The sequence below is a fragment of the Raphanus sativus genome, chromosome 2 (assembly GCF_000801105.2).
Source record: "Raphanus sativus cultivar WK10039 chromosome 2, ASM80110v3, whole genome shotgun sequence".
Taxonomy (NCBI): domain Eukaryota; kingdom Viridiplantae; phylum Streptophyta; class Magnoliopsida; order Brassicales; family Brassicaceae; genus Raphanus; species Raphanus sativus.
In genome coordinates, this window is record NC_079512.1 from 34,261,817 (window position 1) to 34,284,164 (window position 22,348).

Sequence of the window (22,348 nt, forward strand, 5' to 3'; positions counted from 1 at the left end):
GAAAACGACTACATAAAAATATATATTTCTTAGGACAAAATAAATTATACAGACATTGGGCAATGTTGTGTTTTTAGCAATAATCATGTTGAGCTGCAATTGATAAGATAGATTCAGTCTCAGGTACCAAATGCTTCGGACCAGAAGCTGCCTGTGAGGATCAGTGGATCAATACTTTGCTTACGAGCTATTCACGACGACAAAAACCTGAGGTTTGCCTGCCTGCCTCCAAACGTACATGCGGGTTTGTTCTAATTTAAACTGACACCTCTTGCTTCAATTTTAAAGCTTGAGGTGTTGGTGTGGCTGCTGCTGATCTATCTTTGACAAATGTCCTTAGACATCCGTTGATTATGCGTGGTGCTGATCCATCACAGAACCGTTTTGCAAGATCAACAGCCTTTGTTTTGCATCATTTCAGTAAAACAGTGTTAGTTCACAAAATGATCAAAGGTTGTCGCATTGTTCAACTAACGGAAGTGAGAAATACCTCGTTGATGACAATAGGGTGTCGGGTTTCAAGGACTGCCATTTCAGACATTGCTAAGTGAAGAATCGAAAACTCTAGTATTCTTCCAGCTGGTGCACTCTACAATCACACAAACAAAATAAGAAGCAGCTTTTAGATGCTCAAGCTAATTCAAAAGCACATGCAAACGGTTAGTAATAAGGAAAGCTATCACAACAAAGGGACAACGATAGTTTTCAACTATCCAATACTTGACCAGAGTAAAAGTTCCAAGTGTTCAATTTATACCTTCCAATCTGGAGGGGAAATTTTCTCGATGACGACGACATGACTATCCCATTTTTCAGCCACTGCAGCCAAGAGTTTCTTTGCAAACCTTTTGGAAAAACAGATAGTAGAGAATAATGTGTTCATAAATTCTTTGAGAGTAAGCATCTACTACTATTCACTGATACATTTATCATATTTACCGTAAAACAAGTTTGCTGTAGACCAGATTTGGGGGAGCTGAAAGCACTTCTGCTTCTGCAGAAACGGTAACAGTAGTAGTATGTCAATTACATGTTAGAAAAGATGGAAAATTTCCATGAAGCAATCCAAACAAGAGTCTCTTTCGGCATATAAGTAAAGCAGAAGAGGAAAACTAATTCTCAGAGAAGAACAAAACCTACCAATCTTCGATTCGTTCTCATCATGGCGCACAAGCTCATCTTCTTCTTCACTAGTCTCTGTTTTAACCGGAGGTCCCCCAAAGCTCATGTGGTTGTATTCCAACAAAGAAGCCTTGTCAAACTCGTATCCAGGCTCTGTACAAACCAATCATCACATGCTCAAGTCATGTCACAAAGCAGAATCAAGCATTTGATCCATTGCACATAATGACGCTCTCAAGGAATAGTATTGACAAAAAAACAAACATAAAATTACAATGAAATGCCAATGACTTTATTGCAGCAGGAAGAAAAACAAAGATCAAAAACATGTTTACCTCTTCTTGCATTGATCCTCTTCTCAAAGAGACGAATTGGGTCAGAGCCTTCTAAGCAAGCGGCATAAAGTGTTACACTGTCAATATAATAATACACCAACATGGCTCATCATTCATACTAACAGTGAAAAAACAAATCATCTAGTAAAAATATCATTTTTAGCTGAAATAAAGTAAAACTAGAGAACGATTGGCTTAATGAAGCTATGTTCTGGGTTTAAGGCTCATAAAACTCTAAATAGAGATAAGATAAACATACAGAGCGAGCTCGCGTGCGGCGCGGGGACTGCTTAATCGACCGCTCTTATCTATCTTCGGCATCGGGACATCTTTCACTTCCTCCGCGGTAAGCGTCGGCGTACGGAGAGCTCCTCTCGTCGGAGAAAGAAACAACCTTCTGTTTCCCGTTCGCAGAGATACCAAGTTCGTCGGCCGGAGCGAATCAGCAAACGTAAATCCTAGCGAACGGTGAGAATCTAGTGAGAGATTACTGGAGAAGTAACACAGACTCGACGAAGAACGTAGACAAAGCGGCGAGATGCTTCCCTCCATTTTTGTTGTGTTTGAGCTCTGTCTCTCTCGCTTCTCCGTGTTTAGTGAGAAGCAGATAACGATTATCCGTAAAGAGGAAAAAAAAATATCTCGGAAGAAAAAAGAACAAGTGGAAGAACGACACGACGACGTTTTTTGTACCATACAGTTTTTTTTCTAAAAAAGTGGCCTATACAGGGATCGAACCTGTGACCTTCGCGTTATTAGCACGACGCTCTAACCAGCTGAGCTAATAGGCCATTACGTTAATTTGTGGTATGTTGTATCCCTATAGATTATTTAATCGAGTTGCATCATTCTAGATTTGCAGAATGCAAATAAACATCTTCAAAGACTTGACATTTATAACTTTTTTTTTCCTAACAAAGATGATAAATACACACAAAGAAAGAAACCATTCCATTCCTCAAAAGTGTTTAAAAGATTTTGATTTACTTCAAGCTGATGAACTGTGACCTAAGAGAAAGGGTGAGGCAGAGATAGTTTTTGTTTCTAATTTGTAATCCTTTATCCTGAACTTGAGTTCTCATTCAGCTGAGACGACCCTGAACCGGATGAAGAAGCCGAGGAAGAGAATAACCAGCTGAACGGCCACAGTAACGAGAACCTTCTCTCGCTCCCACTAGTGTTCCTTGCATCCTCTTCCACATTCTCATTACTTGTGTTGATCTCTTCTACACTTGTTGTTCTCGGTCTTACCAGATCAGTCTTTACCTCATCATCATCATCAGGAGGTAGTTCATGTCTGCACACAGGACACGAACTGTGAAGCTCAAGCCACGGTACTATACACCCGACGTGAAACTTGTGTTTACACGGCATCTCTTTAGCTTCACTTCCTTTGTCGAAATCATCCAAACAAACAGAACACTGCAACGGCTCGCATATCTTAACCGTGGGTAGATTCTCCACTGCTTCCTTACGTGCTGGAAGAGTCCCGTGCCTGATCCTGATTGGATCGTTGTTATTAGCTAGATGTTCAATCAAGAGGGCTAAACGGGTTCTGACAAACTGGGAGTGCTCATCCTCGGTGTTAATCACTTCACGAAGGCCCTGAATCAACTGCAATATCGCAGCTGAGCTTCTCCGTCTCCTCCTAATGATAGAATCATGATGCATGTGGCGATGATGACGACGGTGTTGATGATGATGATGATGATGAGTATCAACATTGCTCTCATTTCCATCAGCAGCAGCAACATTGACCTCATCATTATCGAATCCGAACTCTCTAAACCTTGTACGTCTCCGAGGATTGCTGCTCATCATCCCAAGTAAGACTGGACCCCAGAGAGCTAAATCAGCTAATGGACCCTCTGTACCGAAATCGATCTCTGAATCTTGAACCTCTCTTATGCTGCTGCTACTGCTGCTGCCATCATTAAGCTCACCGCTGCTCATTTCCTCGACGAATCCGTTTCGGCAAAAGGGGCATTTGATCTCGGCATCAATGACTGGATTCACCGTTTGTGAACATATATGACACCAATATGTAGCCGCCATTGCCTCTTCTCCTTCTCGTTTCTGAAACAAACCAACATAAGAAATATGATGAAAGTTCCCATCTTTCTTTTAGCAGATCTAAAACAAAGGGAATGACATTCCAAAAACCTTAGGAGATTTGTAAGAAAATCAAAGCTTCCTATGCGGGACACAAATAACCAACAGCCCCCAAGCAAAGAATCGCATTGACATAGAGTTAACAGAACATATAACCATACCTTGCAAAGGTTCCTACTTTCTGAAGATCGGGATGAAAAAGATAAGACGTTGTTTCTTCTTTAGATCTCCACGAAGAAGAAAGAACTCTGGGAGCTAGCTCTTTTGTTTACCTCTGCAGAAATGGTGGGAGAAGAAGCAGAAGAAAAAGGAAAGAAAGACGGAAAAGGAACAGTAATTAGTTGCAAGTTGCAACAAAATCTAAAGCCCATTAACCGTAATCAAAGCGGCCTAAACCGCTTCTAATTTTAAATCAACTTGAACCGAACCTAACCGAACCGGAGAAAGTTGGAACTTGAAAGAGGAGAGGAGAAGGCTCGTCTCGTAAATCTCCGACGATGAGCGAAACCGAAGCAAACGGCGTTCCCGATAATCCCGCTCCAGCGACTGCAGCAGTCTCTGCCGATGCGACGGAGCATAAAGCGATCGGAGTGATAGAATCGGTGGAGGAAGCAGTAGGAGGAGCAGAGAAATGGGTGGATGATTTGCAGCGGACGGTGAAGGAATCGACGGATTCCGCCATGCGCTCCGCTCGTTCTCTCCGTGAGAACTCCACCTCTCACTTCCGATCTATTCAGGTTTGTTATCATTGTCTTCGAATCGAGTGGCAGCAATTTTTCAGGATACGCTCTAAGATCTCTAGAACTGAATTTGATTTCTTCTTCATTGAGCCGTTCTTATATGTGAAGATGGTGCTAGTTATTGTTCATATGGTGGAACCATAGCGTTAGAACTTATTTGAAAGTGATCTTAGACTCTTTAGTCTCTCGTGGCGTTATGATTCTGCTTCCTCTTGTTGAGTATCTGCAATTTCTGAGGCATACTCTGAGATGACCGCAGTTGTGTTTAATTTTGTTTTTTGAAATTGCAGGATTTCATTCCACATGCTTTGAATCAGTATAAGACCTATGAGAATGCTTTCTTCAGTAAAGTTACAGGTATAGTAACGATTTATTTACATCAAGTCATTGAGAGATAACTGATAGTTTCCTCAAAACTTTCATTTTGTACTTGTAATTCGTCTCTTAGTGTGCTTCAACTAGAATCTTACCAGATTTGTAATGGTGAGTTTGTCATAAATCTGACTCACTATCCTCTGCTTCTTTTTTTTTTTAATTTCTTTGCAGAGGAATTGGGAAACGCAAAGGAGCATCCAGCTGCTGCTGCTGGAATTAGTCTCGCTGCTGGTCTCGTTCTTTTGCGAGGTATTATAACCTATGCTCTTATCTGCTTTCGAATTTAGAATGCTCCTTTGCTTAAGAGCATCATCTGAAAAGTATCACATCTCTTTTACTTAGAATTTGTCTTGTACTAATTACAGGGCCAAGAAGATTCTTGTTTCGTCATACTCTGGGTCGATTTCAGAGCGAAGAGGTATCTGACGTGCTCTGCTTATTTTTAAATTGTTTCCTTAACGCTTATATACACTTAGTTCCCCTTTCTTGTTTTTTCATCCACTTCAATTCATTTCTCCAGGCACAGTTCTTGAGAGCTGAGAAGCATGTCCAGGAGTTGAACATGTCTGTGGACTTGATGAAAAAGGAGAGCATGAAATTGCTTGAGAGGTCGGCTTTAGCAGAGAAGGATATGAAACGCGGTCTTTCTGAACTCATGTATGCCTCAACATCTACCGACCCACTTCCTTCCTTAATTTAATCGACTTCATTTGCGTTATTAAGGCTACTACTGTCATTATCTGTAGGGACTCTGGAAACAATATACATCGTCTTGCTAAGTCTGTCCACAAGGTTGAATGCGAAGCTGCAGGTAAGAACAACACACAAAATCTTTTTTTACCCTTATCTACCTTCCATTGGTAATATGTATTTCTTCCATGTGTTACTCTGTATATGTTAATGAGTTTAGATCCGCGCTGTATATTTACACATAGACTTGTATTCTCTGGCAGATTTAATGGAAGGACTACGACAAATTCCTGGAAGGGAAGCTATCAAGCTTAGAGCCGAAGTGAGTCAATTTCTTTTTCATCTCCCTCATGTTTAAGATTTATCGCGGTGAACGGTCATTCAAGTTCTCGTCTTAAATCATCAGGTGGCTTCCATGACTTCGCTCCTGAGACAGAAGAGGATTGCATTGAACAAAAGGATCATGAGGATGTCTGAGCTTGGAGTTCCGGTCTAATATACAACACAAAACCACCATGTTTTTAGTTTTTCTCTCCACAAGGTATTTCAAGCATGTTCTCGTCAATAAACATCTAACTCTGTCTGAAAAACAAAACCTTAGCATGAGATAGAAATTTGTCTTTTGCTACTGTTCCTGATATTTGAAATTTGAGACCGTTAAAACAAAAAAAAAGTTTGAGACCGTTTGCTTATTTGCTCGAGTTGTGAGACGCAATGTTTATAGAAACGTAAAAAAGGTTGTTACAAGGGCTAAGCTCAGTCCCATAACTAATATTGAAACGTAACTCTATGGTAAACTGAGTGTGGGCCATCCACCTACGCGACTAGGTGATCCAACTGCTCTTATGGGTTTCATTGCGTCAAAACCTCGTGACGAGCAAGAAGCTTGACCATTCCGACTGTTAATGTCGAGCGTCCGATCTCTCCTCCTTTGACGCTCTCTCTTGAGCAGAGTCCCTAGCTTATCGTTTACCGGTTTTCCCTTGACCGTAACCGGTTTCATCTCCAAGCCCATCAGCTTCGCAACCACCACATTACACTCTTCGCAACCATCCCTTTTAACGCATGACATTCGAACGGGCTGATATAAGTTATCATCATCGTCGTCGGAATCATCAAAAGAACCGTAGTAAGAAGATTCACGGAGCCCAGCCCTTCGAACAATATCTTCTTCAACCTCTAGCTGAAGTATCATACCCTCTAGCGTTCTCGGCGACCCTCCACCGAGAGGGGCTTTTCAGGTGTGGCAGATGGTATCATGTCGATGTTTTGATGTTGGTTTAGTGTGGAATTAGTCGAGCCATCGCCACCACAAGAGCTCGGAAAGCTACCACGTTGACCTCATCCTCTCGTCCTCGAGGCGAGAGAGTATTTCTTGTAGGAAGAAGAAAGACAGATCTTTCATTGTTTTGTTTTGGGGTATTGCCTTAGTGATTTGAAACTGATATATGGTGAAGGAGAAGAAGTCATGGTTGTGTACTGTTTACAAGTTTCATATGAAACTTTAGTGGAGTTCTAAAAAATCATAATATTAAAACTCTTTTCTACTCTCTCTTTCTTTTTAAGAAATTCACCTTTAAATTCTTTATTGGAACTTGGAAGTGCTCTGTCTATGTATGTTTTAACGAGTGTCACGTAGAAAAGTGTCATTGGTGGTCACGAGGTTCTCTTTTCTCATCTCTCACGTACGTATTAGATAAATGTTTTGTTCCGAACCATTCTTTGTTTGACGGAGGAGATATTTCTCAAATTCACTAAAACCACAGAATGTAGGGATTTCAATCTTAAGGGAAAATACTGTATCTGAAAATACAATGGTTTTAGTCTAATAATTACTTTATTCCAGCATGCATTGAAAGATGTCGTAACCCGTAGATATAATAATCTTTTGGCATGCTATACTAAGCATATACGTACGTGCATAGATAACATTAACATCAAACCCTAGTTGCCGAGACAGCGATCATGTAATAGAAAGAATTCTCCTTGAGAAATTCTCTGTTGGCAGCAGCTCGAACTGCATACTGTTTGAAGAGCTTGCGGGTCAGGTCAGGACCGAGATAAGCTTCAACCATTGGCTTTAGACCGGCTTGAACCGAGGTAGACATGGCTCGACCGTAAGTCTCCGGATCTTTCAACTCTTGCTGTTTAGCATTCATGGGGTCAGCTATTTTCAGTACCTCCATTTTCTCTATCTTGAAACCACCACAACCATCAATCGCAGCCGCTATCTCCTCTGTGCTTCTCAGGTACACCGGAATGTTGAATCCATCTCTTTTCTCCTCTTCTATTAAACCCTTTCGCAAACTCACACCCAAAAAATGTTTTTTGTCAATTCCTTATATAAAACATAAGAAAACGGTCCATAAAGTTAAAAAACATGGGGTCATGATGAGCTCTTATTACCTCATCCACTAGATCTTGCCAAGCTTGATCCATAAAAATAGTGAAAAGGTGCCTGAGACTGGAGTCATGATCACTGACTTGGCTCACTAAGCCAGAAGGTCGACCACCCATCAACATAAATAACACTCCTCCTTCAACAATCTCTTCTTTCCGACATTTCAAGAACTGGACTAAGTCCTTGTCTGACTGCTCCGCGTAGGCCTCCACAACTTCTCCCTCTGCTCCTTGTATCCACGCCCTTCCCTTGTTCCATGTCTTCGATCCTTTTTCCATCACTTTTCCGGTATCTACATATCCAAAAATCATATAACGAGACACATTCAGATCCATGGATAAACCTTTAATAACAACAGTTATAGAAATTAGTTGGTTCGGACATATCTCATAAGAGGAATAGCCACTATTTTTAACCATACTTTATAGATTGTTGTCTTTTAGATATTTTTATTAACATTTGATGAACCTAAGAGATTTTTTTTTCATTAACTATATATATATATATATATATATATATATATATATATAGTTTCAATGTGTATATGTATATATCCATTTAGAGATATAGCCATTACAAATTACATATATACCAAAATTAATGATTTGTTCATCACCTTCGTCTATATTATTAAATTTGTAGTACAAAATGGAGATGTTTGGATACAAGGATAGGAGTATTAAAAAAAATAAAGTGTTTGGAAACATGGATTATAGTCTTTTTTAAAAAAAAAAATTGTTTGGAAACAAAGATAGTAGTATTAAGCAAAAAATAATGGACTTAAGTTATTAAGTCCATTATAAAAAATGTTGTCAATATATATAAAAAATATAATACAAAGCCCGATTTAAAATACCAACTCAAATTATAGTTTTTATATTTCATATTAAGTTTTAAAAATATAATATATGTAATTATTTATATAATGGTACGTATGAATATTATTAATTATATGATTACTTATATGATGGTACGTATAAAATACGATTAATTATATGATGAAAATATACGATATATAATAATGACTAAGGATGGGTTTTCGGGTACCCATACGAGTTTGGTTCTAATCGGTTTTCTAGGTCAAAGATTTCAGCCCTATTAGGATGTTTCTAAATTTTTGTTTGAGTTTGATTCGGATCTTTGCGGGTTTGGTTCGGGTTTGGATAACTCATTTAAATTATTTTTAAAGTTTTAAATCACTATATATTTTAAATTTCTCAAATCTTTAAATAAAATAATATAATACCTATAAATTTAAATAACATATGTCAGAATACCTAAGTTTAGCATAACAATTAGCTTGATTTAAAATTATGAATACAAAATCAATAATTATTTTAAGTATTTTTGGTGATTTGAATATACTTTAACTATTTCAGATATTTATTTTTGACTATCTATATATATTTTTAAGTATTTTAAACCAATTTAAAAGTATCATTTTTGATGTTTTATATACGCTAAATCTAAAAATAATTAATATATATAAGTATATAAATCTATTTATATAAATTCAGGTACCCGAATCCTTCGCTTTGGATTAGATTCGGTTCTTTAAATAACAAAATTTTGAATAATTTGAATATTTGATCATTTTATGTTCGGATTTAGTACTATATTTTCGGATCGGTATCGGTTATGTTCCTTGCCAAATCCTAATAATTACATAAAAACAAATATCATCATATTTTTTAAAATATGCATCCGCGCACTTAGATCAAAGTTTATAATCAATTATTTTAACAACAAGGTAAATAAATATGTTGATTGGAAATGGAATAAAACAAATCCAGAGAATTACATAGTTTACTAGAGATACTCTATGTGTCGAATTATTATAAAAATGTTTTATTAAGATAAATACATTCAATAATTACAAAAAATAATATATTTCATAAAATTGAAAAATAATATCTGCGCTTTCGAAGCACCCGTCAAAATCTAGTATATTCATTAATAAGCTAGCGAATAAAGTATATACCTGAGAGAGCCATTGTAAGGCGCTTGTGGTCACAACGACATGTAGCTCTCCTTTCGGAAACAGCCTCCCATAGAACGAGCCGGGAACTCCAGCGGCGAAGTACTTATGGCTCGAGCCGTTAACTTTCTCTTCAAACGATCGAAACAGTGTGTTGAAGTCGTTAGAAGGCAAGTCAGAGAAGAATACCTCAAACTCCAGCTCCGGCTGATCAGATTTTCCGTCAATCACGGTTAGCCTCCGCCGTAACACCTCAACCACCGTGTCCACCGTGGAAAACGTGTTGTCTCCGACCGCACAGCCTAAATCGGCTATCTTTATAATGTGAGATGAGCCTCCTTCGGTGAGCTTTATGGAATTGATGGCTGACGTCAGCATTGGTTTGCTCGAGGCCAGAGCTGCGGCCGGACCGTAGCTGTTTTTGGCGTAACTGACGTCATCCTCGCCGCCTTGCATGGAGAGCACGCATTCGAGGCTTCGAGAAGAATCCATATTTTGATCGTAAAATTTATGTAAGAAGATTAGGTGAACGTTGTAACTACTCGTTAAGTTGATCAAAGGAGGGTCTCTATTTTTGGTCTTAATGAAGTTGCATGAGAACCAAACATCTCTATATATACTCGGCTACATTATGGATTCAAAGGGTTTTCTACTCGAATTTACTTAATTTGATTCAGGACACGTCCTTAAAGTGTACAGTTTCTAAGTGATTCAATGAATTTAACCAAACTTTTATTAACCATTTTTAAACCTAAATTGTTAGTGCAATTTTTTCAACTTATAATGTTCAAAACCTCTTGGTCGTGTTATAAGGGGATGGGTTTGGATTCACTTGCACGAAACTTATAAATCATATTGTTCTGAATACCCACGTAGATATAGATTCTTGTTTTCAGCAGGGCCTATCTAGAGCATATTGGCAAGGTAACTTAAAATTTTAGTTGTATATATGGTATCAAAATTTTTACATGAATAATAAGAGCATAAATTTTTAAATGAGTTTGGGCATATTTTTTTTTTGAAAATGTTGGATCAGCACTGGTTTTCAGTTCATTTGAATAGTCTGAAAGAGAGAGTTTATCCATAAACTACATATCTCCTTGAAAACTAGTCTGATCCTTCCATAAGTCTGAAGTTAATAAAAAAAAACTTATGATGTTATTTGTGGTCTTTTATGACCTTTTCTTAGACATTTCTTTTACTTTCATACTGCAGGAAGCAAGACAGTATTAAGAAAAAAAGTATTATGAGAAAAGTATTTATACATAACGAGTGAGAATTTGTACAAGTGTGGAACAAGTTAGAGGATAAAGTAACTGATTACTCAAACTGTAGATAGCTGAGATTTTCTATCTCGTGGGTCCATTCGTTCAATAATGGTTAGCGACTTCAGTCTCCATGGAAGAAGTATATGAGCTAGCTATATATAGGTTATAGCGTGTAAAATATATACTGACCTTTAACTCAAAAAAAAAAAAATATATATATATATATATATACTGACCTTAATCATAAAAGCAGAACGCATAAAATTTTCCGAGAGGGGCCAGAAGAGAGAACGCTTTAAAATTCACAAAATTTCTGTTAGTAGACGTTTTAAATGTTTTACACGTAAATCAAGTTAAAGTAGTCGTCGTTGTCTCCAAAGTCTAAAGAGATTAGTAGTTGGTTGACAAAAGAAAATGGAAAGAGATTAGCAGTTGCGTCTTAACTTTTGGTATCTATAAAGATTAGTAGATATGGTTATTTATAAAAACAAGTCGTTGTCTGTCCTCTATGATTATTTTCTTCTTTCGATATACATATATAAATAAAATATCACAACTGATAAGGCACAATTTTCCCAGCTAGGTTTATACATTAGGACATATATATATATATGACATATTTGTTAAAATAAAACATGCAAAACATATAAATAACGAAAACAATTGATGTTTATTCACATTTTGTCATTATGATCTTTTTGTTCAACTTCAACTTTATTTATCCAAACATAATATTAACTAGGTTTATATATGACATTTATTAAAATTCTTATACTATCCTCTTTGCAATATACTTTTATCTTTTTCCATTCTTAGAAAAAATGAAAGTTTCCTTAATGCTTTACAAAACATCAATCTTCTGAAATAAAGGGTTCGATGGAGAAATCGTTCAGTATACTGTCACTTCATAGATTCTTTATTTGTAGTCTCCTCGTTTCATAATCATTTATATTTTTTTTAGAAATAATAATTCAAAAATATACATTTTCTTCATTTTAATGCATCACCTATTAATTAGATATTAGTGATAAATTATAAAATTTGAAAATTATTGTGTTTATTGAATTTTGAAAATAGTTAAAACTTCATTGGTGCTGACAAAAAAAGTTAAACATTATGAGAAATAGTTAAATATAAAAAATTACAATCAAAGATATACTTTAAAATAATTGAAATAATATCATTTATCCAATATTTATCAAATTTTCGGTTCATGTTTTTTTTGTAACTTTCTGGTCCATGTTCTTCCCGACCAAACACAAGAAAGTAAGGTAAAAGAAGACTTAATATTGAAAATGCCTATGTATAAAATGCACAATTAATTTTTTATCCGTATTATTGTGAAGCAAAACAAATCGGAAAATCAGATATCCGTGATATTCATAAATATTGAAAAAATTGCTACTATTTGATCCGTGCTCAGACCTATCTACGACTATCCACCAAATGGATTTGGTCAATATACATCAGCAAATCCATGTTCCAGAATTCAAATTTCCAAAGTTGCAACAGGAAAATAAATCTAAAACTTTGTGTTAATAATATAATAGTGACTAAATATCCTTCAGAAATAAAGCTATTTTCTTTGTGTGCAGTGACATGATGTTTTTCTTAAAGTTCTTTTTGTTGCTAAAGATGTTGATTTTTTTCATGAAGTACTTTTACTGTCAAAATGGTGGAGATGTTATATATTTTCTATATATTTATATTAATTTATTTTTATTTTAACACCTATAAATATTTGTTATATAATTTTTTATTAGCATTGTCAATTTCTCAAGTTAAAGGTAGTAGTTGTCAGCTTCGAGTGATCTCGAGATGACTATGTCCCTTGGCAAGAATTACCGCAGCTTCACGGCATGTTAAATGGCCAAGAAAAAGCAACCTCCTTCCCTTAGAATTAGATAATCTAACTAGTTAACTACTAATAAACCACCATGCGGGTTAATAAATTTAATTTTGATATATATATATATATATGAACTTGTAAAAAACAAAATTACTAATAACCAGCAGATAAATAAATGACATCTGAGAGTATACAAATTTCTTTTTTAATATCCGGTCATTATTCTTTAAAACTGACCCTATACAATACTTAATATAATACTAAATATAACTAAATTTTATGATCTTGAAAGTATTTACGTTATACTCTAAAACTGAATAAAATATAAATATTCAGTTGTATTTATAAAAAATCTCAAAGTTACTTAAAAGAAAGATTAAGATTAATTTTATAATTAGAAAATAAATCTAAAAGTTTGTGTAAAATAATACTTCCTCCGTTTTAACATAGATGATATTTTAGAAGGACTACTTTGTTTTATTTTATATGAAATTTTGATATTTTAAAGTTAATTTTAATTTTATTGAAAACTATAAATCAATTAAATTTTACAGTATTTTATATAATTGATTAACTGGTTTTAATTTTTTTTATAACGAAACTATTAAATTATTTAACCTGGATAACTAAATCAGAATAGAACAAAGTTTTTTCAGGAGAATTTAAATTTTTGATCTTCGTGTGTACTAAGATTGTGTACTAAGAGAAAACATCAAGAAGTATTACAAAGTTTCCAAACCTATTTATTAAATTTATGTTGGGCTAGAGAAAACCAGCCCAAGCCCATATGAAGATCCAAACTGAGGCGATTTATTTAAGATCCGACTCTAGAAGAGGATGAACTAAAAAAGAAAAAAAAACTCTCTCTCGAGACAACAACACATCAATGGCGCCTTCTTCCTCGAGCGGCCTGACCTTCAAGCTTCACCCTTTGGTGATGCTCAACATCTCAGATCACTTCACTAGGGTGAAAACTCAGCTCAACCCTCCAGCCTCTTCCTGCGCGACCGGCAATAACCCCAGCACCGGCGACGCGACGACGCTCACTCAGGATTTTAGGGTTTATGGGTGCGTGATCGGTGCCCAGAAAGGACGGACGGTTGAGATCTTCAATAGCTTCGAGCTTTTGTTAGATCCTACTACTGATACTCTCGATAGATCCTTCTTAGAGAAGAAGCAAGAGCTCTGTAAGGGTTTATAAAAATAAAAATAAAAACTTTAACTTTCTCGTCTATGCTTTGGTCTAATGGGTTTGACTTTTGTTTGGGTCTTTAGATCAGAAGGTGTTTCCTAACTACTACATATTGGGATGGTACTCTACTGGAAGCGATGCTAATGAATCTGACATGAGTATCCACAAAGCTGTGAGTTTGTTGTTTTGAAAGTTTTGATTTTTTTTAGGTCTCTCTGTTTTAGTGATTGTGTTGAGTTTTCATCATCTCTTGTGTGTGCAGCTGATGGACATTAATGAATCTCCTGTTTATGTCCTTTTGAATCCTGCTATCAATCACGCTCAGAAGGATCTCCCTGTTACTATCTATGAAAGTGGTAAGCTTTGGTTTTCACTAATTAAGATTGTATTTTGTTCATCGTGGTGGCTCGTGAATGTGTGGATTCATTCACATTACCAGTTTCTGCTTTTCATCTTATTGAACCTGTTTTGATTGACTTAAAGATTCTAACTTTTGTATATCCTATCATGTGATGTGCTTGTCTTTGAAAACTTCAAGAATTCCATGTCATTGATGGGATTCCTCAGCCAATTTTCGTGAATGCAAGCTACACAATCGAGGCAAGTCACTTGATTTGTGTAACTATCTAATATGATTTGAGAGCGGACCTTTTATAACGTAGCAATGATTGTAACGTGTGCAGACTGTCGAGGCTGAAAGAATATCGGTTGATCATGTTGCACACCTTAAGCCATCTGATGGAGGCTCAGCAGCGACTCAATGTAAGCCTTATTGTACACTTCGTATCTATCATATTCCTATGGAACTTAGGCTGATTATGTAGATGTTGTGCAGTGGCTGCTCATCTCACTGGCATACACAGTGCCATCAAGATGCTTAATAGCAGAATCAGAGTGCTCCATCAATACCTTGGCGCAATGCAGAAAGGTATTTTGTATTCTTGCTCAAGTCCCCACTCTCTGTCCCTCTTCAGTTTGTTCAGTTAGGGTTTTGCTATACGGAAAAGGGAATTAAAAAAGTCGGTTAGATGATACCGTTGGAAAAAAATGTAATTTAGTTTTATTTACTTTAAAGTTCCAAGTGCCCATGTGGTTCTTATGACTTGTGTGATTCTGCATCTAGGTGATATTCCTTGCGACAACTCACTTCTGAGGCAAGTAGCTAGTCTGCTCAGAAGTCTGCCTGCCGCACAATCAGAAAAGTTTGAAGAGGATTTCTTAATGGTGAGTAGTGCTTTACTTTTCCTTAGCTATGTTAGTTAAAAGATTGGCATTGGATTGTCTTAAATTCTTTATAACTTTTGTTGTTCTGATTAATATCTTTATAAATTATATCTGACGTTTTTTTTATTATTAATTTGCAGGAGTACAACGACAAATTGCTGATGTCTTACCTAGCAATGATCACAAATTGTACCAGGTATGTGCTCAATATATAGATAATCCATTTAGTTTAACAATGATGGACAGAGGTTTATATGGATGTCTTTTGATTGATACGAAGACTGAGACTGAGATTAGTTTAATTTGTCTTGGATCTTGCTCAACCGTCCTTGTTATAATTAAGATAGTGAGCCTGTAGGAGCTAGGGGAACATAAACTTTCTTTTTATATAATCATACATATGCTATACCTTGATCAAATGTCAACTACAACTTACTTAAATGAATCCTCTTTCTATTTGTTCACCCACTTTTGTTCCAATCTGCAGCAACATGAACGAGGTGGTTGACAAATTCAACACTGCATACGAGAGGAACAGTCGAAGAGGCGGTAGGACTCCATTCATGTAGAGAGATTAGTTTCAGCTTGAGACCCTTTTTTTTGCGGTTCCTTAGAGAAATCTAGAACTCCTAAGGTATTTCGCTGTTCGGAATCTAAGAGCTAATGACGTTCTTCTTTTAGACTACAAGCTATGTTTTAGATTACTTATATTTTTAGCACTTGAATCATGCCACAAGACTTTGGAAAAAAAAAAACAGCTTTAGCTTCCCTTAACTCTAACTACTGTTTATTCAAACACGAACAAAACAATCCGTGAAGAAATAATCTGGTTTTCATATTTGTGGTAATCTACTCATATCGCTGTATATCAGTGAGCTCCTCGAGAGTCCAAGTTCCTGTTGTGACACTGGTTCCACCTTGGGCTCTGCTGGTAGCTGCAACATCATCTCAGCTGTATCACCAATTGCAGGCGTTGGCAGGCCGGTGAACCTCTCTTGTCCGATAGCTAAACCTGATATTGAAAGACCCAGAAGCTCAGTTTCGCCACCGTAAGCCGAGAAACCAGCCCAAGGAGGAGGTCTCATGGGTGTCTGGAAGTCAAATAGAGATGAATTGGCTGTGACCATTCCCTCAGAGCTACTGTGTGGCACTGGATAGTGCACTTGGTGGTTCTGGGTCTGAGTCGCTAAACCGCCTGGGATGGTCCCTGAGCTGCCTGGACTCAGGTGGCTGCTATTGTTGCGTGCTGCAGGTACTTCATGGGTGTGCTTGCCTATGTATGTGGTTAATACGGACGTTAGGTCATCGGAAGCTCTCTCCACATGCTTCGTTACGATGCATCCATTAGCTGTGCATTTGTAGTAGCTCCTGTAGCAACATTACACATAAAACAGATTGTGATGAAAAACTTGGGCGAAGAGCTGCAACACAGATAGAGAGGAGTTTGATGATACAAGAAACCTTGGATTCGGGTTTCCTTTAACAACTTTTTGTCCATACTTGCGCCAGCGATAGCCATCCTCGAGGATGTCAATATCACTTGTGGTCTGCACCACGACCTTTGGCTCACGGGTGGTTCGTGATGCACAAGCTTCCAGTTTCCTGATACGTGAAATAGCATCACAAGTCAGAACGTCTAGTCTTTCTCAATATATTCAGTGGTTATATAATTAATTTCTAACCTTCTCTTTGGCTCGGATTCATCTGCTTCTCCGTTGCCACCAATGGAAAGACTCATGTGGGACGTTCGCTCTTCTTCACCTTCAACGTTAAAGAAGGCTGCATCACCATACCCGAACTGAGTTCCGCTTTGAACCTGCATTGATCCAGAATGGCTTACAGGTGATGTCCATTCTACGTTCTCATCAGTTCCAGCAAAACTTTCTTGTTGTTCGGTTCCATCTAGTTGCATGTCATTGCATGTCCCAGATGATCCAATGCCTGAACGGCGGTTAGGTGAAGGTTTTGGGTGATTATGATTTTTTGCGTATATGATCTCTGTAATATGACCTTCCCTGGACCGTTCAACCTTCTTCTTCACCTCACAGTTTGGGTGTGTGCACTTGTAATAGCTACGTGGATACTCGCTTCCTTTAACTAGCTTCTGTCCGTATTTCCTCCAGTTGTATCCATCATCTGCAGGTGCACCACTCGATGCCATCGAGTCTCCTAAGCCAATGTCATGTGTCTGCTCATAGGCCTGAGAATCATCAGGTTCTAAACCGATGGTTGTAGGATCAAAGAACTCATCCTTAGCTTTATGATCTGAAGGTAGATATGAGAGCTTTCCTGTTGTTGGAGATAGCTGCGCTTACAAGGTGATAAAATAGATTAGAAACGGATCTGCTAAAAGGGAAGACATAACGCAACGTTTGGAAAATAAAACAAAAATAAAAAGTTACCAAAGGGTTTGAGAGGAAGACAGGAGACTCTAGCAGAGATGCAGGACTAACACCAGGAGAAGAGATGTTTAAACATAGTGACCCAAGAGTACTACTCTCAGTGTTTATACTAGTAGGTACATTAAACCCGGATCTAGCAGCAATCCTTTCACTAAGACCACCTCGTGAATAACAACACGGTTTCTCTTGAAACATGGTTTGCAGAAAGTCTTTATCATCCTTGACGTCTTCTTCTAAAGAAACCTCTCTATCAAGTTCCGCTTTGGATCTCTTCCTTTGGTTAGGACTACAGTCTCTCCATTCTCCCAGTACAGCAAGGTTATTACTAAAACCAGCCATTACTAACCCAAGATTCAGCTTCAGCTTTGGGCTTAACCTGAAATGTGTAAGTAACTTCTAGTAATAATCTTCAAGTAAAATACAACATGCGAGAACAATATACAATGTAGATAAAAAAGGAGTGGGCACCATTACCTGATTTTTTAACAGATCAAATTTTTTTTCTCTACCAGTTAGTACTGTAAGAGAGATCAAAGAGGGGGACTGCTTCTTATCACCTCTTCATATCTTTTGCTTCTCTGTTCTTTAGATTAATCACAGAATGAACAACAGGTGAGAAGAAACTCTTCCTCTCTCTCTCTCTTTCTTGAACGAAGATGTAAAATCGGCTAAAAATTACAAAGCTATAACACAGTTTAGTTAGATAAGTTTTCTCCTTAACTTTCTCACAATCCAAACAACAAAAGTTCAAAAAAAAATTATACAACGTATATAATTCACCAACAGTTAAACTATTTTTAGAAGTGTAAACTTTTTGTGGTTTAGAAAGAGCCATAAATTTATACAACATTTAGTTCACTTAATGGGCTAAACTCGTCTCAGTGCTTGTGTTTTACACTACTGGCTTAACATTCGTTAACGTAAATAATTTGTAACATGGTTTAATTCTACTAAAAGTATTTTATCAAAAAACTCTAGTAAAAACAAAAAGATAATACTGTACAATGACAAAAAATTGTTTGTTTCGCTAACATAGACCCGGCCTTCTAAAATTAATAGCTGGAAGCAGCAACAAAACCTGGGCCTATTAATGTTTAGCATAGCCGATGGTGTAAAACTCGTTGTCGATCTTCAGTATTTAAATTCATGACTGATCAAATTATCTATCAACTAAAGAGATGGAAAAGTTTTATAAAATGACAGCAGATATCATTGGTCAAATATTCAACCCCAAATCCAAAGCAATCACTCATAACGACGCCACAAAGGCACAAACTCTGATAGGCCCAGCACAAAAAGTAGACCCAATTGTGTAATGGAGAGATAGTGTGGAAGAGATTGCAACACACTCGCGACTAAGGGCACGTGAGAAAAGAGAAGAATTTTTCATGAATTTAGTGCCAGTCTTTGTATAAAAAATTTTCATGAATTTTTCACGATGTTGTCCTTCAAGACAGAGAGGTACATACTTTACTTGTCAAGTGTTTAAAGTCGACATAGAATGGGATTTGGTTGCTAACTACATATCACCTGAAAACGTCACAGAGAGCTCTTGGAAATGACCAATTAAGGACCAAATAATACAGACGACGATTCGATATTCATGTCGCTAGGAGAAATACCTTTGAGTAAGGCCACATCAGTTAGCTGTTTTACGTTCACCTTTTAAAGACCTTTGTTTTTATTCATTTTCATGCGTGTTGCAGCATTCTTGCAAACTTGGGACCAAACTCCGGCTCGAGGGTACGAGAAGCCTTTCTGATTCGCCCCTTCTGTCTTCTACTAGTACTACTGTTAAGTCGCTGTGTCTATGTAGTGAATGTGTAGCCATCTCGTTTGGTGCTAATCCCTCTCAGATTAAAGATTAAAAAGATTTTTGTGTTTGTGTGTGTCTTGTACCCTTGTAATTCTCTGTTTATTATTATCCATGTGACGCCCATGTTTTAGGTAGTTCAAGTCCTCCAACATTTTCTTACAACTAATAGCCCAAGCGCATGATATTTATATGCATGCATGTATTCGAGATTCAACCTGATAAATAAATGAATGAATGTGGAATGATTTTTTCTCAGTTTGTGAAGATCTAATAAAAACATTCTTCCCTTTTGTGAAACAATTTCCATCAAAACATGTAAGAAATCTGACTGGGATCCAAACAAATTGATTTTTCTTCTGATATACAGATTTCATAGGTAGCATTTTTTTTTTTTTGTGAAAGACAAATGCTTTTAGAAAAAAAATCAAAGATATGATTTAAATCCTACTACAATACATTTTTTTTTGGAACGGCAAACTACAATACATTAAAATAACAATAAACTGTATTAACATCATGAGGATGCCGAATCGGACGGTTGCAAACGACTAACTTGTTGCTAAGGGCAAAGGATCTCACCACGTGTCAGAATCATCAACCCACCACACACGTCCATTATTTTATATAGAATAATAAAATAAAATAAAAACGAATAACCGCAAAGGAAATGAAAATAAAATAAAATAAAAAAGGTAAACTTTTTTCCGGCGACGAAAGTTTCTACCTTGAACGAGCACGAATGGGATAGAGAGAGAGAGAGAGAGAGAGATCTGCCAATTCCAGTCGTCGTCGTGGGATTAGGGTTTTCATCCTCCTCTGATCTCATCGAATCATCCTACCTTCTCTCATTTCCGCTTCAGATTCAATTTTCGCGCGCGTCTATTTGTTCGATTGAGCTGGGATCCTCTCTAATCTTATCTACGTTCGATTTGATTATTCATTTCGTGATCATTGCTTCTCTCGATTCGGTGGATGGTTCTCTGTACGAAAGTCTCGAGCTTTCCTTGAATTTTAGCTTTGTTTGAGTTGACCTTTTGATTGCGTATCGTTGAATTTGGGGTTTTGATGGATTTGGAGAGTGAAAGCTCTGCGCTTGAGTCTATTGGTGATAATGGTTTGATCCATCAAACTTCCATCAACACTGCTGCTGCTGCTGCTGATGCTGATGATGATAATAATAATGGTAGGAGTTTGGATCAGGAAGGGTCCTTCTCAGACGACAGTGTGAAGCTTGTTTCGACCAGAAGTGATGAGACATCTGTTGACGTGGGTAAAGCGTTGAATTTGGGTTCTTCTCACTCTCCGGTTCTTTCAAAAGGGCGTGGTTTGAGGAAATGGAGGCGGATCAGGAGAGACCTTGTGAAAGACACGTCTGGTAACATGGAGAATAGTAAAGTTCTGAAGAGAGGCTTGTCCGGCTCTCTTGCTCATTCACATGGTAATAAACAGATGCTGTTTCAGTCGCCGGAGATTGAGCAAGAGAGTCAAGGGTCTGTTGGGTCTGTGAATATGTTGAAAAGTGGTGGGGGAGGTGGTGATGGTTTTGAGATGCTTAGGAGTGGTTTTGATGATGCTAGGTTTATGGCAGGGATTGGTTTTTCAGCTGGAAAGGATGATGATCGAAGTAGCAAGTCCTCTACGCCAGTGATTGGTAGCTCAGGTCAGAGAGGAGGGAAAGGTCGGGTAGAGAATAGTAAGAAGCATAGAGGAGAAAGCGTGGAGAAGGAGAACTCTCATTCCAGCTTGGAATCTGATTCGAGAAAGCCTAGTAGTGGTAGCCTAATGATGAACTACAAGGGAAGGGTTGGCGATGAAGCTGATATGAATGGAGAAACTTCAAAGAGAAATGATGATGGTGAAGAAGAGTCATTAAACAATAACAATGGTTTCTCAGAGGAGCTGGATCCGTTAACAGAGGCCATTGATGGTTTCATCACCTTGCAAGAAGCTCTTGAAAAAGGTAATCCACTCTAATTTTTTTGTTCTTGCTATCGGTAACCGAAAGTTGGACTATTTTTGACCAATCTCATGTGCAGAGGTTCAGCACTACCGGGAGATCGGGAAGGAGACGATGCCACAGCATCATGAAGGAGCCAGTGAGGTAAGCTCACCTGGCTCAGAGATTGTGACCCTGGTGAACACTGTTGAACAGCTGGAGATCAAGCTAAAAGAAACAAAGTCCATGCTTGAGGTGAAAGAATCACACATTCGTGAGCTCGAATCCACCACGAACCAAAACAAACACTCGTGGGGAGGAGAAACAAGAAACGTTTATGGAGGAACAGAGACTGTGGTCGAAGAGATCTTCCGGCAAAGGATCGAGGCTGAGATTGAATATCTGATATATTCAAGATCCATTGATAAGCTGGTTGAAACACAAGAGTCACTGGCAGAGGAGCAAGCTAATGAGACGCTGGACAAGCTGGACAAAGTTCAAACGAAGGCTGCAAGTTTAAGAAACAGAGTTCAAGACCTGCAAAACGAGTGCATAGAAACCACAGGAAGCATCAAGAAGAGAGCATGTAAGATCACTTCATGCTTCCTTATACAGTTAGTGTTACTGCTAACGGTAGCTTTGGTGTTCGTGTCTCAATTGGTGCCGGAGTCGTCTGATATCGTTGTTGTACCCACCTGACCTTTTTGTTTTTTTTTTCGTAGCAAACTGAGTTTTTTTTTGTTCTTGGCTTTTCGCGTTTCTTGTTAGCATTTTCAGCTATAGTTTTTGGCCTCTTGGTTATAGAATCAAAAGACATGCTACTTTATATTTTGTTGGAATAAATTCTGCAGCTGGAGAATGGTCTCGATCTTTCGTCGATGAGTTACGTAAATGTTCATGTATCATGT

The 22,348-nt window shown here is 37.4% G+C and overlaps 8 protein-coding genes and 1 non-coding gene across 9 annotated transcripts; 3 read left to right on the forward strand and 6 right to left on the reverse strand.

Moving 5' to 3' along the window:
- LOC108843541 (uncharacterized) lies at positions 1-2,086 on the reverse strand. Its single transcript, XM_018616761.2, has 7 exons — positions 1,717-2,086; positions 1,458-1,534; positions 1,141-1,275; positions 940-994; positions 758-845; positions 491-589; positions 1-400 (listed from the first exon to the last, which is right to left on the reverse strand). Exons 1-7 carry the CDS (start codon positions 2,007-2,009, stop codon positions 257-259), a joined length of 891 nt encoding a protein of 296 aa, XP_018472263.1. The 5' UTR covers positions 2,010-2,086; the 3' UTR covers positions 1-256.
- An 88-nt stretch (positions 2,087-2,174) lies between these two features.
- TRNAI-AAU (transfer RNA isoleucine (anticodon AAU)) lies at positions 2,175-2,248 on the reverse strand. Its single transcript has one exon. It is a non-coding gene; the product is annotated as a tRNA-Ile (tRNA).
- Positions 2,249-2,385: 137 nt separating this feature from the next.
- On the reverse strand, positions 2,386-3,890 carry LOC108828090 (E3 ubiquitin-protein ligase SIRP1). Its single transcript, XM_018601654.2, has 2 exons — positions 3,731-3,890; positions 2,386-3,533 (listed from the first exon to the last, which is right to left on the reverse strand). The coding sequence occupies exon 2, from the start codon at positions 3,510-3,512 to the stop codon at positions 2,517-2,519; it is 996 nt and encodes a 331-aa protein (XP_018457156.2). The 5' UTR covers positions 3,513-3,533; positions 3,731-3,890; the 3' UTR covers positions 2,386-2,516.
- Positions 3,891-4,020: 130 nt separating this feature from the next.
- Positions 4,021-6,066, forward strand: LOC108824869 (RGS1-HXK1-interacting protein 1). Its single transcript, XM_018598244.2, has 8 exons — positions 4,021-4,306; positions 4,600-4,666; positions 4,856-4,933; positions 5,050-5,102; positions 5,205-5,341; positions 5,431-5,495; positions 5,638-5,696; positions 5,781-6,066. The coding sequence occupies exons 1-8, from the start codon at positions 4,067-4,069 to the stop codon at positions 5,868-5,870; spliced, it is 789 nt and encodes a 262-aa protein (XP_018453746.1). The 5' UTR covers positions 4,021-4,066; the 3' UTR covers positions 5,871-6,066.
- Positions 6,067-6,161: 95 nt separating this feature from the next.
- Positions 6,162-6,862, reverse strand: LOC130508065 (uncharacterized). The gene has a single exon (XM_057003264.1). It carries the CDS (start codon positions 6,567-6,569, stop codon positions 6,162-6,164), a length of 408 nt encoding a protein of 135 aa, XP_056859244.1. The 5' UTR covers positions 6,570-6,862.
- A 280-nt stretch (positions 6,863-7,142) lies between these two features.
- LOC130508067 (gibberellic acid methyltransferase 1-like) lies at positions 7,143-10,346 on the reverse strand. The gene is made up of 3 exons (XM_057003267.1): positions 9,755-10,346; positions 7,781-8,066; positions 7,143-7,671 (listed from the first exon to the last, which is right to left on the reverse strand). The coding sequence occupies exons 1-3, from the start codon at positions 10,243-10,245 to the stop codon at positions 7,312-7,314; spliced, it is 1,137 nt and encodes a 378-aa protein (XP_056859247.1). The 5' UTR covers positions 10,246-10,346; the 3' UTR covers positions 7,143-7,311.
- Positions 10,347-13,706: 3,360 nt separating this feature from the next.
- On the forward strand, positions 13,707-16,066 carry LOC130508064 (COP9 signalosome complex subunit 6b). Its single transcript, XM_057003263.1, has 9 exons — positions 13,707-14,057; positions 14,146-14,234; positions 14,325-14,418; positions 14,601-14,662; positions 14,746-14,824; positions 14,898-14,990; positions 15,186-15,286; positions 15,427-15,482; positions 15,774-16,066. Exons 1-9 carry the CDS (start codon positions 13,757-13,759, stop codon positions 15,853-15,855), a joined length of 957 nt encoding a protein of 318 aa, XP_056859243.1. The 5' UTR covers positions 13,707-13,756; the 3' UTR covers positions 15,856-16,066.
- Positions 15,975-18,107, reverse strand: LOC130508066 (probable WRKY transcription factor 34). Its single transcript, XM_057003266.1, has 4 exons — positions 17,689-18,107; positions 16,969-17,591; positions 16,748-16,888; positions 15,975-16,654 (listed from the first exon to the last, which is right to left on the reverse strand). The coding sequence occupies exons 1-4, from the start codon at positions 18,025-18,027 to the stop codon at positions 16,120-16,122; spliced, it is 1,638 nt and encodes a 545-aa protein (XP_056859246.1). The 5' UTR covers positions 18,028-18,107; the 3' UTR covers positions 15,975-16,119.
- Positions 18,108-20,183: 2,076 nt separating this feature from the next.
- On the forward strand, positions 20,184-22,305 carry LOC108849070 (WPP domain-interacting protein 1). Its single transcript, XM_057003254.1, has 2 exons — positions 20,184-21,464; positions 21,541-22,305. The coding sequence occupies exons 1-2, from the start codon at positions 20,570-20,572 to the stop codon at positions 22,137-22,139; spliced, it is 1,494 nt and encodes a 497-aa protein (XP_056859234.1). The 5' UTR covers positions 20,184-20,569; the 3' UTR covers positions 22,140-22,305.
- Positions 22,306-22,348: the final 43 nt, after the last annotated feature.

Excerpts from the sequence above, each read along its gene's own strand:
- LOC130508067 (XM_057003267.1), bottom strand. The coding sequence starts at position 10,245 with ATGGATTCTTCTCGAAGCCTCGAATGCGTGCTCTCCATGCAAGGCGGC. Across the intron at positions 8,067-9,754 it reads TTACAATGGCTCTCTCAGGT|TACCGGAAAAGTGATGGAAA; the intron begins ATATACTTTATT and ends TGGATATGTAGA. Across the intron at positions 7,672-7,780 it reads GGCAAGATCTAGTGGATGAG|GGTTTAATAGAAGAGGAGAA; the intron begins GTAATAAGAGCT and ends AGTTTGCGAAAG.
- LOC130508066 (XM_057003266.1), bottom strand. The coding sequence starts at position 18,027 with ATGGCTGGTTTTAGTAATAACCTTGCTGTACTGGGAGAATGGAGAGAC. Across the intron at positions 16,889-16,968 it reads GAATCCGAGCCAAAGAGAAG|GAAACTGGAAGCTTGTGCAT; the intron begins GTTAGAAATTAA and ends TTCACGTATCAG. Across the intron at positions 16,655-16,747 it reads AAAGGAAACCCGAATCCAAG|GAGCTACTACAAATGCACAG; the intron begins GTTTCTTGTATC and ends ATGTTGCTACAG.
- LOC130508065 (XM_057003264.1), bottom strand. The coding sequence starts at position 6,569 with ATGATACTTCAGCTAGAGGTTGAAGAAGATATTGTTCGAAGGGCTGGG.
- LOC108824869 (XM_018598244.2), top strand. The coding sequence starts at position 4,067 with ATGAGCGAAACCGAAGCAAACGGCGTTCCCGATAATCCCGCTCCAGCG. Across the intron at positions 5,342-5,430 it reads CGCGGTCTTTCTGAACTCAT|GGACTCTGGAAACAATATAC; the intron begins GTATGCCTCAAC and ends CATTATCTGTAG. Across the intron at positions 5,697-5,780 it reads CTATCAAGCTTAGAGCCGAA|GTGGCTTCCATGACTTCGCT; the intron begins GTGAGTCAATTT and ends TTAAATCATCAG.
- LOC130508064 (XM_057003263.1), top strand. The coding sequence starts at position 13,757 with ATGGCGCCTTCTTCCTCGAGCGGCCTGACCTTCAAGCTTCACCCTTTG. Across the intron at positions 14,419-14,600 it reads TGTTACTATCTATGAAAGTG|AATTCCATGTCATTGATGGG; the intron begins GTAAGCTTTGGT and ends GAAAACTTCAAG. Across the intron at positions 14,991-15,185 it reads CCTTGGCGCAATGCAGAAAG|GTGATATTCCTTGCGACAAC; the intron begins GTATTTTGTATT and ends TTCTGCATCTAG.
- LOC108828090 (XM_018601654.2), bottom strand. The coding sequence starts at position 3,512 with ATGGCGGCTACATATTGGTGTCATATATGTTCACAAACGGTGAATCCA.
- LOC108843541 (XM_018616761.2), bottom strand. The coding sequence starts at position 2,009 with ATGGAGGGAAGCATCTCGCCGCTTTGTCTACGTTCTTCGTCGAGTCTG. Across the intron at positions 846-939 it reads TACAGCAAACTTGTTTTACG|GTTTGCAAAGAAACTCTTGG; the intron begins GTAAATATGATA and ends TTTTTCCAAAAG. Across the intron at positions 590-757 it reads TTTCCCCTCCAGATTGGAAG|AGTGCACCAGCTGGAAGAAT; the intron begins GTATAAATTGAA and ends GTGTGATTGTAG.
- LOC108849070 (XM_057003254.1), top strand. The coding sequence starts at position 20,570 with ATGGATTTGGAGAGTGAAAGCTCTGCGCTTGAGTCTATTGGTGATAAT. Across the intron at positions 21,465-21,540 it reads GCAAGAAGCTCTTGAAAAAG|AGGTTCAGCACTACCGGGAG; the intron begins GTAATCCACTCT and ends TCTCATGTGCAG.